The sequence below is a fragment of the Oryza brachyantha genome, chromosome 1, assembly GCF_000231095.2.
Source record: "Oryza brachyantha chromosome 1, ObraRS2, whole genome shotgun sequence".
In the NCBI taxonomy this organism is placed as follows: Eukaryota; Viridiplantae; Streptophyta; class Magnoliopsida; order Poales; family Poaceae; genus Oryza; species Oryza brachyantha.
This window is the reverse complement of record NC_023163.2, coordinates 32,908,491-32,925,183: the sequence shown is the minus strand read 5'-3', so window position 1 is coordinate 32,925,183 and position 16,693 is coordinate 32,908,491. Positions and strand designations below refer to the sequence as shown.

The 16,693-nt window shown below is 44.0% G+C and overlaps 1 protein-coding gene and 2 long non-coding RNA genes across 3 annotated transcripts; 1 reads left to right on the top strand and 2 right to left on the bottom strand.

Moving 5' to 3' along the window:
• Nucleotides 1-2,042: 2,042 nt before the first annotated feature.
• LOC102718423 (protein NRT1/ PTR FAMILY 2.3-like) lies at nucleotides 2,043-4,700 on the top strand. Its single transcript, XM_040528519.1, has 4 exons — nucleotides 2,043-2,212; nucleotides 2,712-2,929; nucleotides 3,035-3,615; nucleotides 3,694-4,700. Exons 1-4 carry the CDS (start codon nucleotides 2,134-2,136, stop codon nucleotides 4,520-4,522), a joined length of 1,707 nt encoding a protein of 568 aa, XP_040384453.1. The 5' UTR covers nucleotides 2,043-2,133; the 3' UTR covers nucleotides 4,523-4,700.
• A 505-nt stretch (nucleotides 4,701-5,205) lies between these two features.
• On the bottom strand, nucleotides 5,206-6,428 carry LOC107305112. The gene is made up of 3 exons (XR_001551204.1): nucleotides 6,389-6,428; nucleotides 6,027-6,092; nucleotides 5,206-5,360 (listed from the first exon to the last, which is right to left on the bottom strand). It is a non-coding gene; the product is annotated as an uncharacterized LOC107305112 (long non-coding RNA).
• A 529-nt stretch (nucleotides 6,429-6,957) lies between these two features.
• Nucleotides 6,958-7,364, bottom strand: LOC107305170. The gene is made up of 3 exons (XR_001551275.1): nucleotides 7,308-7,364; nucleotides 7,158-7,223; nucleotides 6,958-7,017 (listed from the first exon to the last, which is right to left on the bottom strand). It is a non-coding gene; the product is annotated as an uncharacterized LOC107305170 (long non-coding RNA).
• Between the last annotated feature and the right edge of the window lie 9,329 nt (nucleotides 7,365-16,693).

Here is a 16,693-nt window from a genome sequence, read left to right as displayed (position 1 = left end):
TCCTGGCCCGGTTGCGGCGCGGCGGCACCCATCTCGATGCACCCACTGGGCGGGGCCAACGGGCATCAAAAGGGTGTCGGCAACTCGGCATACACATCGGTGCCATTTCGATCCATCACGGTCGATCGATCGAACAGAACGAATCCATCAATCATAGGTGGTGTTTAGATTAACAAAAGTTTTGAGAGAAGTATCCCGTTAAATGTTTGACCGGATGTCGGAAGGGATTTTTGGACATGAATGAAAAAACGAATTTCACGGCTAGCCTAGAAACCGCGAGACAAATCTTTTGAGCCTAATTAATCCGTCATTAGCACATGTTGGTTACTGTAGCACTTATGGCTAATCATGGGCTAATTAGGCTCAAAAGATTCATCTCAAGATTTCTTTCATAACTGTGTAATTAGTTTTTTGGTTCATCTATGTTTAATGCTTTATTTAGATATACAAAAATTCGATATGATGTTTTTGAAGAAAAAATTTGAGAACTAAACAAGGCCATACTACCGTCCGTCCTTACTAATCAGGCCGCGTTCTTCTCTCCTTTTACTAAATCAAGCTCTCTCGCTTTTCACACTCAACTTCGTTTTAGATATGTTTATTTTAAAAAATCAATAGAAAAGTTCATTTAAAAAATCATATTTATTTATTTTATAATTAATTATTAATTAATTATATACTAATCTATTAGTATTTTTTTACACCACGTAACTTACCCTCAGCCAAACGCGACCTACGTATATTTTAACTATTCATCTTATTCTAGGCAAACCTAAGTTAAAATCAAAATATTAAGTAACGAATCTAATTATAATAAAATAAATAATAATTATTAATTTTTAAATATAACGGATAATGATACGGTCCACGTGGCAATGCATTTTTGCAACTGGCATCGATCTAGATGCTTTTTTTCCCGATTAAATCTGCTTATTTGCTACCCCTACTGAATACATATAGATAGATGCAGTGCACCGAATACCTGACAATAATAATACTCCCTTCGTCCCTAAATATTTAACGCCGTTGACTTTTTTATATATGTTTGACCGTTCGTTTTATTTAAAAATTTTACTTAATTATCAATTATTTTTATATTATTTCGTGTATTGTTAACTATATTTTTATGCATATATAGTTTTACATATTTAATAATTTTTTTTAAATAAAACGAATAGTCAAATGTGTATAAAAAATTAATGGCGTTAAAGGGATAAAAGGCACCTCGAATATTATTATATCCGTGCAGTGCACTGGTTAAATACTGTGACAGAAGTGATGGAGGTATATATCCTGATGCATCTCCCTTAGTGGCAGACCTACTTATATATACGCTTTAATCAATTAGTCTCACAGCTACAGATATATAGATATACATGAGAGATCTGATGCATGTATGATGCTACATTATATTTATATTCACCATTAGCCAATGGAACGACGACGGTATATATACTGTAGGTATTTTTATTATATATATGTGCATATGCACGATGATCTATGTGTTAACAAGCATGCTAAGAAAGGTCCTTCAATTCCATCCAACCATTCATCGAGCTGTAGTGTACCCCTCTAGCCATGTGAAAAGTTATTCCATTCTTCATCATTATACGTGCACTACCTAGATCTCTTTAGTTCTTCGCCTCATGTCCTCAGGTATGTGTTTAGTTGTTTATATCTATATTTCTATAAAAAAAATGTAGTGGAGATGACGGTGAATTTGTAACCACCACCTACCCTCACTTTAGTTTTACAGTTTAGCCTTTAAATTTCTTGATATTAAAAACCAGTTAAATATAGATTGATATCTACATATAAATTTAAATTAAGATGACTATTTCATATAAAAAAATTTAATAACACATCATAAAATCCGTAGCAAAGCACATATATTTAACTGTCATATACGTGTTTGGTTGTCTATATCAAGGGTGATTCGTATTTAAAAAATGTTATGTTTGCTCCTCTGTACATGCTGCTTGCCTATATATATTTGTGCTATATCCTCGTTGTATCTCTATGTACTTAATTAACTAATCATCTGGTTATTGATCACCATTCAGTGACAATAAATAGCTAGCTTATTAGGAGATCGATCATTCGACCGATTGATGAGTCGCTCGGACGACAAGAATGGCATTTGACCATGAAAACCAACTCCAGGCGTCTGTCACCAAGAAAGGAGGCTGGATCACTCTTCCGTTTCTCGCAGGTCATACTAACTATCATGCACTTGCAATCTCGTTTTACTTAGATTCTATGTCTGTTTCATATTATAAGTAAGATGGATTATAAATCAAACATCCATAAGTTTAAATAAATTTATAAAAAATGCTGATTTATACACCATCAATTTAGTTTAATTAAATCTACGATTGAATATAAGTTTGTATTATGTTTATTTGTGTTGAAAATAGTGATATATTTTTATATAAATTTAGTCAAATTTAAAAAGGTTTGATTTAGGATAAATCTAAGGTAGTTCCTAATACCAATATAGTCACTTCTAATTAACTACATACATATGATTAGTGCTAGTAAGTACATGCATATTGTAGGTTAGCAGATCAGTCTAATGGGAATGTTTAATTTGGATATCTCCAGATTAAAATCCATTTGCATAGCTTGACACATTAACTAAGTTCCATACATAATTTTGTGCATGGTTAGAGATCTAAGCGTGTATTAATTAAGTTGAACGTTGCATGCAGGAAGCGTGGTAGGGTTGGGGATGGCCATGAGCGCGACGAGCAGCAACCTCATCGTCTACCTCCTCCACAAGTACAACGTCAGCGCCATCGACGCCGCCCAGATCTCCAACGTCGTCCGCGGCTGCATGCAGCTCGCCCCCGTCGCCGGCGCCGCCGTCTCCGACGCCTACTTCGGCTGCTACCCCGTCGCCGTCGCCGGCGTCGCCTTCTCCCTCCTCGTAAGCTACTAAGCTAGCTGCTATAGCATATGCACACGTCATGTTACACGTACGTGTCGTCGTCGACGTATCAATGTCGTGAAAGCGATCGAATTGGGCGTGCAGTCGTTTGTGCTGTTCACGTTGACGGCCACGCTGCCGCCGCTGCTCCCGCCGCCGTGCCAGCGTGCCTCTGGCGGCGTCGGCGCCACCGCGTCGTCGGCGTCGTGCGAAGCGCCGAACGCCGTGCAGTCCACCGTACTCTACGCGGCGCTGTGCCTCATGGCCGTCGGCAACGGCGGGACGCGGTACAACATGGCGGCGCTGGGCGCGGACCAGTTCGTCGGCGAGGGGGCGCCGCGGCGGCGGCAGGGCGCCTTCTTCAGCTGCTACTTCGCGCTCCTGTACGCCGCCTACGCGGCCGGCGACACGGTGCTGGTCTACGTGCAGGACGGCGTCAGCTGGGCCCTGGGCTTCGGCGTCTGCGTCGCCACCAGCGGCCTGGGCCTCGCCGCGCTGCTCCTCGGCTCCCGCCACTACCGCCGGTCCATCCCGAAGGGGAGCCCTTTCACGGCCCTCGCCAGGGTCGCCGTCGCCGCCGCGAGGAAATCAACGCTGGATTTGGGTTCACGAGTCCAGTATTACCATGGATGCAATCGTGAGGCAGAGACGACGACGACTCACCAAGTTCCAAGCGAAAGATTCAGGTTAATTTGCAAATTATTAATTCAAATTGGTGAAGAACATGAAGGAATTTTAAACAAAAGTTAAAGAAATTTGTTAAGGTTTTTGAACCGAGCTGCGATGGTGGCGCCGGGCGAGACGAGGGAGGAGGATGGGTCAGTGGCGAAGCCGCGGCTATGCACGGTGCAGCAGGTGGAGGACCTCAAGTCACTCCTCCGCGTGCTGCCGCTCTGGTCGTCGGGGATCCTCGTCGGCGTGACGGTGAACGCGCAGGTGAGCCTCACCGTCCTCCAGGCGCTCACCATGGACCGCGCCGTCGGCCCGCGCTTCGCCTTCCCGGCAGCCTCCATCACGGTCACCGTGCTCGCCGCCTTCGTCCTCTCCGCCGCGCTCTTCGACCGCCTAGCCGCGCCGCTCTGGCACGGCAAGCTCGTCGTCACCCCGCTCCGCCGCGTCGGGCTCGGCCACGCCCTCAACGTCGCCAGCATGGCCGTCGCCGCGCTCGTCGAGCGGAGGCGGATCCGCGCCGCCGCCGCCGTAACCGTCGTACCGATGTCGGCGCTCTGGCTCGTCCCGCAGCTGGCGCTGACCGGCGCGGAGGAGGCGCTGCACCTGCCGGGGAACACGGCGCTGTTCTACGGGGAGTTCCCGGCGGCGCTGCGCAGCACGGCGACGGCGATGCCGCCGCTGTTCATCGCCGCGGGGGCGTACCTGAGCACGGCGCTGGTGGACGCGGTGAGGCGGGCGACGAGGTGGCTGCCCGACGACCTGAACCAGTCGAGGCTGGACAGCGTGTACTGGACGCTCGCCCTGCTCGCCGCCGTCAACTTCGGCTACTTCCTCGTGTGCGCCACCACGTACAAATACAACAACAATTACGGCGACGATGGCGACGCGAAGGCACAGACACAGAGAGACGACGGCTCGTGACAGATCTCGACATGTATTAGTATCTTTAGTAAATGTATTGCGAGTATATACGTTAATTTGTACATATATGTACGTATTGCGTGTGCCACAGTGACGCATATTTGGTACGAAATGTTGACCAAAATCTATGGCATTTGACATTTGGAAATTTGCTTTATTGGTTACACTCACTACAACAGGAACCCCTCTTTAGCAATAGATCTTTGTATTGCTAGAACTCCAGATAAGCATTGCAAGGTCCTAAAGCAACGCATTTGGTTTGCGTTGGTGTTGCTGGCGTTGCAAGGGTAGCAATACAAGCTATTCGTTGGTGATAGTAGAAATAATTGTTGCAATATTGTAACGGATAGCAGGGTAGAGGTGTACTGGCATACTACTATTATGCGTTGCTACCAATAAATCACAATATTATTTTAATGCATATTATGCATATTCCAATTTTAATAGTAATTTGAATCAACCAAATATATAATATCAAAAGCTTGGACTCACATCACCAGAAAACGCTTATAAATATTGCAATATGGATAACTATCCATACTATCTGGCATTTGAATATTTTATTTCTGTTGCCTTAGGGACAAACAAACTCAAAGCAGAGAAATTCCAAAGTCTAATCAATCATAATTATCATTCGTATATTAAATATAAAATTTTGCATTGCAAAAATAATTATCCTCATAATTCATGCCAATAAAAATGTTGTTCAGAACATCATGTGCAAAATAAAAACAATCTAAATTATGTACACAAAACATCTATAGTTGCCACCAATGTTCGCCATAGCCATGTCCCTTCCGGTCACCATCTTCCCTACTAATCAACTGTTCTTGTCAACCTAGAAGACAAAAAAAAATATATAACCATTAATGCACCATCAAGTTGAAAATAGATCATATATGCGAAGTAAGAAATTAAGAACTAGCATCGTACCATAATTATAGGCCATGCAATATCAAGTCCTACGACATTACCAATAATTTTGTAGCTTTTGTATGGCCTAATCAATTCTTCAGATTTTGCTAATGGAACATCAACATGCACCATCAAGAACTCAGTTCCCAGCTCAAAACCTCCAACTTTGCGTGCTGGATCACAACTTACGACAGTGGCAAGGGCCACATTTTTATTTCAATTTTTCCAGCTTTTTAAGTAAACTCTAGTTCCAATCTATTGCATAAACACATATCCATTACATTGTTTGTTACACATCAAGAAATTTATGTATCGAAAACAATCACAGTAAGAACTTTGGCATGCATTGAATTGTTAGAGATAAAGTCCATCATGTTGCACCGTTGCTTCTGCACAAATTATTTTAATCATGACTCCACATGTTAATTGTAAAATAGAAAGAGATAGACTAAATAGAGAACTCCACAGTTAATGCATATATTAGTTGGCTACTATTGGTATCTAGAAAAAGTACTTTCAAACATTGGAATCAAATAACTTTGATGCCTAGCCATGGCTTTGAGTTCCAAAGAGGAAAGTTAACACATACCTGGTATGAACTAGAAATATTTGTCTCTAGTTGCATATGATCATTCTGTTCCAAGGTTCTTTTTTCCTGCAACATAACAGATCATAGTATTAGCACAAACTATAGTAATTTTATTATTTCTATGACTAAACATTGTTAGTTTGAGTCAATAAGAAAACTGAAAACTAACATTTTCACAAATAATCTTCCTTTTTTTTGTCAATGTCATTTTGGGCCAAGGTTTGTTTGTTCTAGAATAAAATAATATATAAGAACATAATGAACAACAGTAAACATTCATTGTTACAAACAATACTGAAATAATATCATGCTATGTAATGATGGTAACTGTAGAATAATAATACAAATGTAAAGACAAGAACCTTCTCTACATTTGAGTGCTTCCTTGGTGGGTGAAAATCCTTGTTCTGAGCATGCTTTGTGTGTTCTATTGTAACAGAAAGCAAACATTCTCAGTTATAAAATGTGATGCTATGCTCAATTAAGGAACACTGTAATTTGTATGCATTACCATCATATTGTTTTCCTGCTCAACCATAACAGACTGTTGCAAGGAATGGTTACTGTACACTCTCTGTCAGTAGTAAAACCCACATAGAGACTTAGCTATTATTTTATAAAACTATGTTAAGTAAAATAAAATTGATTGTGTTGCACTGTCTTTCTTTCTTTTCTTTTAAAAAAATTAGAGTTATTTGGATCATGATTCTGTAACTTAAACAGAAAATAGAAAGAAAGAGTCCAAGCTGAGTTCCATAGAGTAAAACAAAAAACATGCCTGGCATGTAGTGAAAATATTCTTCCCATGTTGCATTCTATTGTTTTGTTCCGAGGTTCTTTTTTTCTGCAAAGGAATAGCTCATATCATTGAAACTGTAGTGATATTTTTTTATGGTTGAACATTGTGAGCTCTATTCAATAAAAGACTGACCTCAGTGTGAATAATCTTGGTTTGTTTCCCATAAACATGTTGAGCCAAAGTTTGCTTATTCTAGAATAAAAGAAGGCATAAGATTATACTGAACTATGTTAATTATTCATATTTATAAACAATTTAAATCATATAATAGTATATAATAGTATGTAGCAATGGTTTCTTTAGTATAATAATATAAATGGAAAAGCAAGGACCTTGTCTACAGTGGAATGCTTGATTGGTGGATGCAAAACCTTATCCTGAACATGGCTTTGTGTATTCTATTGTAAACAAGTTAAGATATTTCCAATTAAAAATCAGCAACCATTCACAGTTAAAAATTAGTTCAATTTTCTATACATTACCATTGTGTAGTTTCCATGCTCAATCATATTGTTTTCTCCCTCGACCGTATTATTTTCCTCCTCAACCATATAAGTATCTTCCAAGGAATGATCACCATACACTCTCTATGAACAGAAGAAAAGAAAGGGAGGATTAGATCTTATTTGGCAAAACTATGCATACAATCTTTCCAGGAAATGCATACCCTCCTTTTTGAACTGGGTCCGCCACCATAACTCAATATTTATTACAGGTGACAGCATGCTTGAAACTGGCGCTCAAATTCAAGAACTAAAAACCATCATATAACCCAACTACTAGTAGTTATTAACCGAAAATAACCTGCCAAACCAAATGCACCACACAACCATACACGGTTAATCCAGTTCAAATAATTTGGCACGTCCAACCAAAAATAACCATGGGTCAAATTAGACCACTAACAATTAGTTCATGCTATCCCAAAATTCTACAATTATAAAAACTCCGAATTCAAGCTAGTACATCAGGCTAATAAACATAGCAAAAATCATTACAGCCGCCATACTGAACCATGGCACAAACGAAAATACGATATGACTGAATACCGAGCTTTTGCCATGTGGTTCTTCAGTATTATACTACCAGCTTCGCTGAAAGCCATGGCAGTTAGTAAACTCTAGAACAAAGGATTACATGATCATATATTCATATCAAAACTGAACCTAGCTATCAAGTCGGGTAGTTAGCCAGGACGTCTCCACCTCGCTGCTCCTCCGCCGCAGCAGCGAGCTTCAGCTCCTTGCCTTTGCCCCAAAGGAACGCGTACAGCCCCAAGACAACTAACACTCTGTCCCCAGAACGCTGCATATGTAGATATACATCGCTTAATTAGTTCATCATCACACCCAATGTGTACAATCTCACGCTAGCCAATAGATTAGAAAATCTAAGCAATTACACGGTAGATTAAAGATAGATTGATTCGCATGAGTAAAACATATGCGAACCTGAGATTTGGTGGAGAGATCAGCGACGGATTGTTGTTGTTCCTCGCTGTTCAGCTAGATAACCTAAACAATTAAACGGTAGATAAATTTAGATTGATTCGCAAGAATAAAATATTTGCAAACCTGAAGATCGGCGACAGATTAGATCGGCTTCGGCAATTGTGAACAGGAAGCAACAGGGCTGCTATGGCTTGCTACGCAGCTGCTGGACAGGAGGCGGCGCTTGCGAAGCAGAGCGACGGCGTAGGCGCAGCGCGGCTGAAAAAGGGACGGAAAAGATGGGGGCTTGGGGGGTCTATTTATAGGAGAAAACTAGAGATAAATCTAGTTATTCCGATAAGGTTTCAAAGGGATAAAAATTGGAGTCCTAATCGTTTGGAATTGATTGTACCGTGAGAGAGGAGGTGGGGGCTCACGGTTGGCAGGGGGCAAGATGTGCGTGCGGCACTGCATGGGGGTAGGGGGAGTACGTGCGACCAACAGGGAAAAAAAGGGAGATCGCACAGGAGAAGGGATTCGGCCAAGGTGGGAAAAAAAGAAAAATAAAAGGGTAAAAGGGAGAAAGGAAAAAGGGAAAAGGGGAGGAAAAAAGAAGGAGGGAAAAAAAGAAATTGCCTCCAATTTTATCGATTTTTATTAAGTTTATTTAAGCAAATTTTATTGACTGCAATTCAAATATAAATCCTATTAATAATTTAAAATACTTTCGGGATATTTTAGAACATTCCGAAAAGCTTCCAATTAGATTAAATTAAATTAATTTGTACACTGGGTTTTCTCCTGAACTTTACTTAACAAATTATTTTTAATGTATTATTTAATTAATTCTTGACTTGTGACACACTACAGGTGATGTGTGAAAAAACCCTAGCGATGGCCACCGCGGCTGCTCCATGGCCCCCCGCCAACGTCAATGAGCGAGTTTAGCTTGTGGAAGATGCTGCGGGCCTCTTTCAGCGCGACATCCATGACGAGGTTGCTGTCCGCAACACAGGCATGGTTCATGGCATCGTTGTACGATGCATCAATCTCGGTCAAACTCCATGGAGACATGCCGTGAGCCATCTCGAAGGTCGTGCCAGCAGCAGGATCCCTGAACCACGCTTCTAGATTGAAGAATGTGGAAACTGTTGTATGGGGGCGCGTAAAGAGGAGAAGCAGCGCAGACATGTCACACGAAGTTGAATCGCCTTCCTCCTGGACGAGGAGGCGGGATGCCGGAGAGAGCGTGTACAAGGTCTGACTCTCACCGGCACGCGATGACGTCGTCGACGATTCGCCGAAGATGCCAAAGACGGTAAGCGCGCGCATGAGCCGGCGGAGGTACGGGAGCTTGGCCGTGTGGAGTCCGGTTTCGGTTATGACGTCGGAGATTGTCGCCATTCCGCCACGGTGGTAGATGGCGCTGGGGATGCCTAGTCCAACTGCACACCTAATTGCTGATGACTTGAGATGAGCGAGCCCGCAGTTGTGGAGCTCCGAGTAACCTTGCAGCTTCTCGGTGTTTAGGATTTCTCCATCTCGCTGCTCCTTCGTCTGTGCTGCCGCCGTTGCAGCACCGGCCTTCAGCTCCTTGCGTTTGGCCCAAAGTAATGCATACAGCACCAAGACAATAAACACCGTCCCCAATACGCTGCAGATATATGTCGTTAAAGTCATCATCACATTCTATATAGAGATTCAATTATTCCTATAAACTTATACTAATATATCCCTAAAATTTTAGCTAATCCTTTCTATGTCCCTGGATCTTGCTTACTTCCTTGTATACCCCATAAATTTGATTTTGATCCCTTTCATATCACTTCCGTCAATTGACCGTCTAATTTCTATAAAAATAATAATTTTACCTTTTGGATGAACATAAAAACTTATGAATTACATTATTAAAAATCTAATAGTTTATCATATGAGACTAAACCCTTGACCTAGCTTTCCATCTAGGTCTTCCACCGCCCCGGTCAAGTTGTTTACTGGGACTCCTGATCGTACATCGGCTGAATCCCAGTGTCCGATACGCATAGAAATTCCCCCGACCAGGGTTTCCTTGAGATGCATTCGTAGCCTTCCGACTCCCATGTTGGTAGGTCTGTTGTGGACACGTTGACGGATCTATCGGCTGCTATCACCTCTACTTGGTCACCGTGCCATTGTATCAGGTTCTGATGCATGGTGGACAGGATGCCGCAATTAGCGTGGATCCAATCTCTGCCTAGAAGTAGGGTGTAGGACCCCTTGCCGTCGATAACGAAGAACGTGGTCGCCAACGTTTTGCTTTTGACTGTTAGCTCCACGTTGAGACAGCCCTTGGCCTCCGATGAGTTGCCCCCGAAGTCTTTGAGGACCATATTTGTCTTGACGAGATCCTCGGGGGTCTTGCCCAACTTCCTGTAGGTGGAGTATGGCATTAGGTTGACTGCCGCTCCTCAATCGACCAAGATTTTGGCCATTGGCTTGCCATCGACGTGCCCCTGGATGTATAGGGATCGAAGGTACCGATGGTCCTTCTCTGCCGGCTTCTCAAAGACAACTTGTTGTGGCGGGAGCACCAGTTGGGCGGTGGCTTCTTGGGCTTCATCATCGGACCAGTCGGCCCTATATTCTACCGGGAGTATTATGACCATGTTGACATCGGTCGCCGGCTTGTGGACTTCAGATTTGATGCACCACTCTTTGTGTGTCCTCTTGGGCGTCGATAGCTCCTGTTCGGCTTGTTGCTGCTGCAATTCTCATTGTCGAAGGAGCTGCAGCCACCTTTTCTAGTCCTTGGTGAACAAACCAGTCAGGCACCACTGCTCGGGTTTCATCGGCTGGTGTTGCTCTTCATCTTCAACAGTACTGCCCGAGCTCTTCGTCGTCGTATTCTTCTTCCCGCGGGCCCAACCGATCGTGCACGGAGACGTGGCGCTTGTTTCCTCGGTGGCGTTCTTGGTCTCCTGGGGCGTGAGTGTCGGCTGGTTTCCTGCCACTCTTCGGGGTTCAGGGCAGTCTTTCCTCGATGGCAGCCGAATCCTTCGCTCCCAACAGTATTGGAAGAAGGGACAGTCCCAATGGTCGTCGTAGTCGGTCCGCTGCTCATATTCCTGACTCCTTTCTTGGCGCCGATGGTACCTGTTCATCATGGATGCTGAGGTGATACGCGTCGTATCTTCGCGCTTCTTAGAAGATCGGCCTAGCCCATAGCCGACGCTGGTGTGCACCCATGTTAACCGGGAAAGGATGCCCATCTATTTTCATCGGCTTTTAGCCTCTTCAAACTTGATGCGGCCTTGCTCCACAGCCGATTGGATTTGCTGCTAAAACATGTGGCAGTTGTTTGTATGATGAGACACGGAATTGTGCCACTTGCAGTACCGCTTTTTCTTTAGTTCTTCAGCCGATGGAATGGCATGTCCTGCTGGCAACTGGATATGCTTCTCTTGCAGTAGAAGATAGAAGATTTTATCAACTTTATTGACATCGAAGTCAAATTTTTCTTCAATCTTGCCACCTTTCACCCATGGGCAGTTAATCGGCTTTTTGTTCCTGGTCCACTCTGCAGGCCGACATCGGCTTCTTCGGAATCGCTGTCTGATGGCTTGTCGGCCAGATAGGCCACTCTGCGCTGAAACTTCTCCTTCCTGGCTTCTTGGTATCGGATCTCGTGGGCCGATACCTTTTGGACTAGATGAGTCAGGCTCTCGAACTCTTGGGCCGAGAACTTCTCCCTGATCTGGCTATGCAGGCCATGGTATACCAGTTTGGCCAGCTGCTGGTCGCTCAGGTTGAGGCTGTTGCAGCGGCTCCTGGTGTCCCTGAATCGCTGTATGTAGTCATGGACCGACTCGTCCACTCTTTGTTTCACGGTGGTTAAGTCGGTCAGCATCATCTCTTGTACTCCCGCGAAGAAGTACTTATGGAACAGTTTTTCGAGATCGGCCCAACTTCTTATAGAGTTTGGTGGTAGAGAGGAGAACCAGGTGAAGGCCGATCCCGAGAGCAACAACGGGAAGAACCGCACCTTCAATGCATTCTCGGCCGATGCCTCACCACACTGGGCTAGGAATCGGCTGACATGCTCGATTGTGGAGATGTCGTCTTTCCCCGAGAACTTGGAGAAGTCCGGTATCCTGTACCGGTGTGGTAGCGGCACTTGATCAAACCACTCTGGGTACGGACGTCGGTACCTAATTGTCTGTTCCTTTGGTTTCAAACCGAAGTGTTCCCACATCACTTTGGCTATGCGGTCTGCCCAGTCTTCGTCCCTGAATTGCCCTCCAGGCGCATGGTTAGGCTATCGATGTTGGTCATCGTACATCAGCTCCCTCCGATGTGGCCATGCTGGTGGTGGCTAGTATTGGGCATCCGCACGATGGTATGGCTCAGCTTGTCGAGCGTATCTTGGCGGTGTCTGCTCTTGGCAGGGTTGCCGAGGCCTTTCTGGGGTCCTCTCGGGTTCAAACCGAGGAAGTTGTTCTATCAGCTCCTCATCTGCAGGGGGATCTCTCATATCCCTGTGGAGCCGATATCTGGGCCTTTCTCCCCTTGGGAAGTAGATCGACCCTCTCTGGCGTGAATCTTGATCCGGGGCCCCGGAGTGTGCAAGTGGGCGGGTAGCCTAGTTACGATGGGGGTGACTGGCTAGGTCTGCCCCAGTGAGTTGATTGTTTTGTGTATTTGTTTCGTGTTTTACTTCTCCCCTATGAACGCCAAAACTCCACTCACTGCTAGTAAAGGACGTCTAGAATGTAATGGGGCTTAAAGTTCATGGAGCGGGCACTGCCAAAGTAAGGTTATTGAAAAGTTTTGCCATGACACATCTCATGTGTTGGGACGAGGCTCATTTGTTGGGCAGTCATGGAGCAGGGGTAAAGTATACAACCACTGCAGTGTGTGAAGGAAACTATTCGAATAGCCGTGCTCACGGTTATGAGCACTGGAATATGGCATACACTTGGCTAGACTCATAAAATTAACTTGATGGAATTGGGATTGATGCATAATGGTGTTTTTAGACTAGGTGACCTTCCCCTTGAAAGACATGGGATTGGTGCACCTAGAAAATCATGACGACACCACGGAGGAAAGCTACCCTTGGGAGAACATGGATGGTGGACATAATCTATACGGTGAATAATGAACCATGGAGTAAAACCCGCTACTAGAAATACGTTTGTGAAAGTATTTGTAAACTCGTAGTTAAGCAAAAGAACCATATGCCTTCCTTTGTTGATACCCTGCATGTCCATACGTTCCGTGGTAACTTGCTGAGTACTTTCGTGCTCACCCTGTATAATCTTCTTGGTGAATACTAATGAACTATGGACTAAAACTTGCTACTAGAAATAGGTTTGTAAAAGTTATTTGGAAAAATTGGCATTTAAGCAAAAGAACCATGAGCCTTCCTTTGATAACCCTATGCATATGCATGCTTTCCGTGTTGACTTGTTGAGTACTTTTGTATTCATTCTTGCTCTATATAAATCTTTAGCAGAGTGTTGAAGAGAAGCCCTTGTTAGTGCGATTGCATACTTAACGGGATGTCCGAGTGTGGTTCATTTCTAGGTGTCGTGTTCCCCCAGTCGGTTGCCGTGGCATGTTAGCTGGCCCTGTTGCTTCGTTTGTCTTCCGTCGTTGTTCTTTGATAAGGCACCGGTGTAACCGGAATTGTTATTGTAAGTAACCCCTTTAGCCTTATTTTCTTCGTGATATGCTATGATCCGACTATGTATGTGTGTACCCACTACTGATTCAGGGATTGGTCCTTAAACACAGAAGGTTACCTATTATTGATCCTATTAAGCACAGAATGTTACCTATTTCTAAAATCGGTGGTCTAACAAGTTTACCTCCTTTAATTGCCAATATTTAATAATTAATTTAATCATTTTTCATACATCAAAATTCCACTATAAATCTCGTTAATATTTTGGAATGCTTTTGGAATATTTTAGAATATTCCGACAGCTTCAATTTAAATAAACTAATTTGGGGATTTGCTCCAGATTTATTAAACAATTTGTTTTTTCAGTGATTTACTTTGATGTTTTGGGCTAGGGTAGAACTTCAGGGCGTGACATCGGCGCTCTGGCTCGTCCCGCAGCTGGCGCTGACCGGCGCGGAGGAGGCGCTGCACCTGCCGGGGAACACGGCGCTGTTCTACGGTGAGTTCCCGGCGACGCTGCGCAGCACGGCGACGGCGATGCCGCCGCTGTTCATCGCCGCGGGGCCGTACCTGAGCACGGGGCTGGTGAACGCGGTGAGGCGGGCGACGATGTGGCTGCCCGACGACCTGAACCAGTCGAGGCTGGACAGCGTGTACTGGACGCTCGCCGACGTCAACTTCGGCTACTTCCTCGTGTGCGCCACCACGTACAAATACAACAACAATTACGGCGACGATGGCGCTGCGAAGGCTCACAGACACAGAGAGACGACGGCTTTATAGCATTGACTAATGTATATGCAAATAAATCTATACACATATATAAAACATATACATGTATACATGGAACATGGAGGTAAAACATATAGAGGTAAATATGGATGAATCTAGATAAATTAAAAACATTTATAATATAAATCAGAGAGAGTAGTATCTTCAGTTAATATATTACGAGTATATACGTTTATATATGTACGTATTGCGTGTGCCACAGTGACACACATTTGCTATGAACTGTTGACCAAAATCTACGGAATTTGACCTTTAGAAATCTGCTTCATTGGTTACATTGTAAGAGGTAATGTTTTGGCTTTTTAATGAACAAACGAAATAGCATATTTGCAAAAAAAATATTTTCTAAAAAAATTTCTATATATGTGTTCTTAGAGATTTAAAAGTCAATATATACGTGTTCTTAGAGATTTAAAAGTCAATGATGGAAAATAAACTACGATGAAAAAACTCTAAAATCAACTCTAAATTTAAGGTTAAAAATTAAATTTTGGCTTATAACTAAAAGTAAAAAGATAAGATTAATGAGTATGCATCAATCGTGTTATCTAGATCCCCATATTCTTAAAAAAATTATGGGTTGGCATACTACGTCAGCGCCACATAGAGTTCTAGGTAGCTCATAGCGGTTTGGAACCAAAATGATATACCTTAGCAAGTTCTAGACATGTAGTTGAGAGCAAAATAAACTAAACTAAGTTAGGACGCGCCATTGGCACGCCTCCTGTTTATAATTTTGTATTTATTTGGCTAGGAAAAGTCACTCGGGATCTCAACCCGGGGGCGGCTCCCGTCCGCTCACATGGGGCCGAGACAGTCACTCGGGGCCACCTGGGGTCGGACCGCCACCCAGGGCACCTGACCCAGGGAAGGGTCCCGTTGACTGCCCGGGGTCCAAGGCCGAGGCCAGGGCCCTCACCCGAGCTGGGTCCACCGCGTCCTCTAAAAACATGACATCACCGCTCGCCGCCGGGGCCGCTCGCCGGGTGTCAAGGTGTCCACCCGTGGCCGGTGACCACCGCACGGTGCCGCCTCGCCCGGGGTCCGTGTCCGCCGCCCGAGGCACCGCCTCCGATGGCTAGGGCCTCCGCCCGGGGGGACACGAAAGCGAGGGTCCTTCACCACCCGGGGTCGGGTCCTCGAACACGGGACCGCCACTCGGAGCCCTTAGCCTGTTTTTCCCACCAGGGGTTCCGTAGCCAGGGCGGGTCCTTCACCTGGGCCTCCCTAGCCCGGTGCCGAACAAAGCGGTTTCTCGGGATTTCCACGTTATTGTTTAACAACGGGTACCGATAAAAAAATATTGGTAATCCATGGGCCATCTCATAAAGACTAAATGGATCCTTTCATACACTGTAAAAATAGTATTCGTATTGTTGGTACGTAGTTGAGGAGCTTTACAACAATAGGTGTAAGACATAATGTGAGAATTTATAGCCAAAATATAGGCCATCACTGCAAACCATACTCTCGCAGTCCACCATTTTTGTGTCTAGAGAAATAAAAATAATTCGGTCGTTCCTCCTATCACAAAAATTTTCAACCTTTCATTGCTTAATCTTTTTGAAGCGCTTCAATAAAGGAAAAGGAAATATTCTCTGTAATCTGTTCAGATAATGATCGTTCGACACATCAATAGCCATACATGGCTGACGAGGAAAGATGCAATTCAATCGTCATTTTCATGTAAAAAACATTTTGTCTTTCATAAATCCGAATGAAAAACTCGAATGCAAACAACACTAAAATTGTAACAGTATTACCTCGGGGCACTCTTCCTCGAAAAAAAAAAATTACCTCAGGGCACTGTTTCTGTTACCTATTAGCAGGAACAACGAGGTCGGCGGCCATGGGCTTTCCACCAACGGATTTTAATTTACATGTAATATTTTGAAAAGCACACCTGTATCACCATGGAATATACCGTATTTGCATGCAGTAATGCTGAATTCTTCTACCACTAAATTTCAGTAGAATTGCT

Coding starts and splice junctions, on each gene's coding strand:
- LOC102718423 (XM_040528519.1), top strand. CDS start 2,134: ATGGCATTTGACCATGAAAACCAACTCCAGGCGTCTGTCACCAAGAAA. Junction 2,213..2,711: donor CACTCTTCCGTTTCTCGCAG/GTCATACTAACT, acceptor CGTTGCATGCAG/GAAGCGTGGTAGGGTTGGGG. Junction 3,616..3,693: donor GTTCCAAGCGAAAGATTCAG/GTTAATTTGCAA, acceptor AAATTTGTTAAG/GTTTTTGAACCGAGCTGCGA.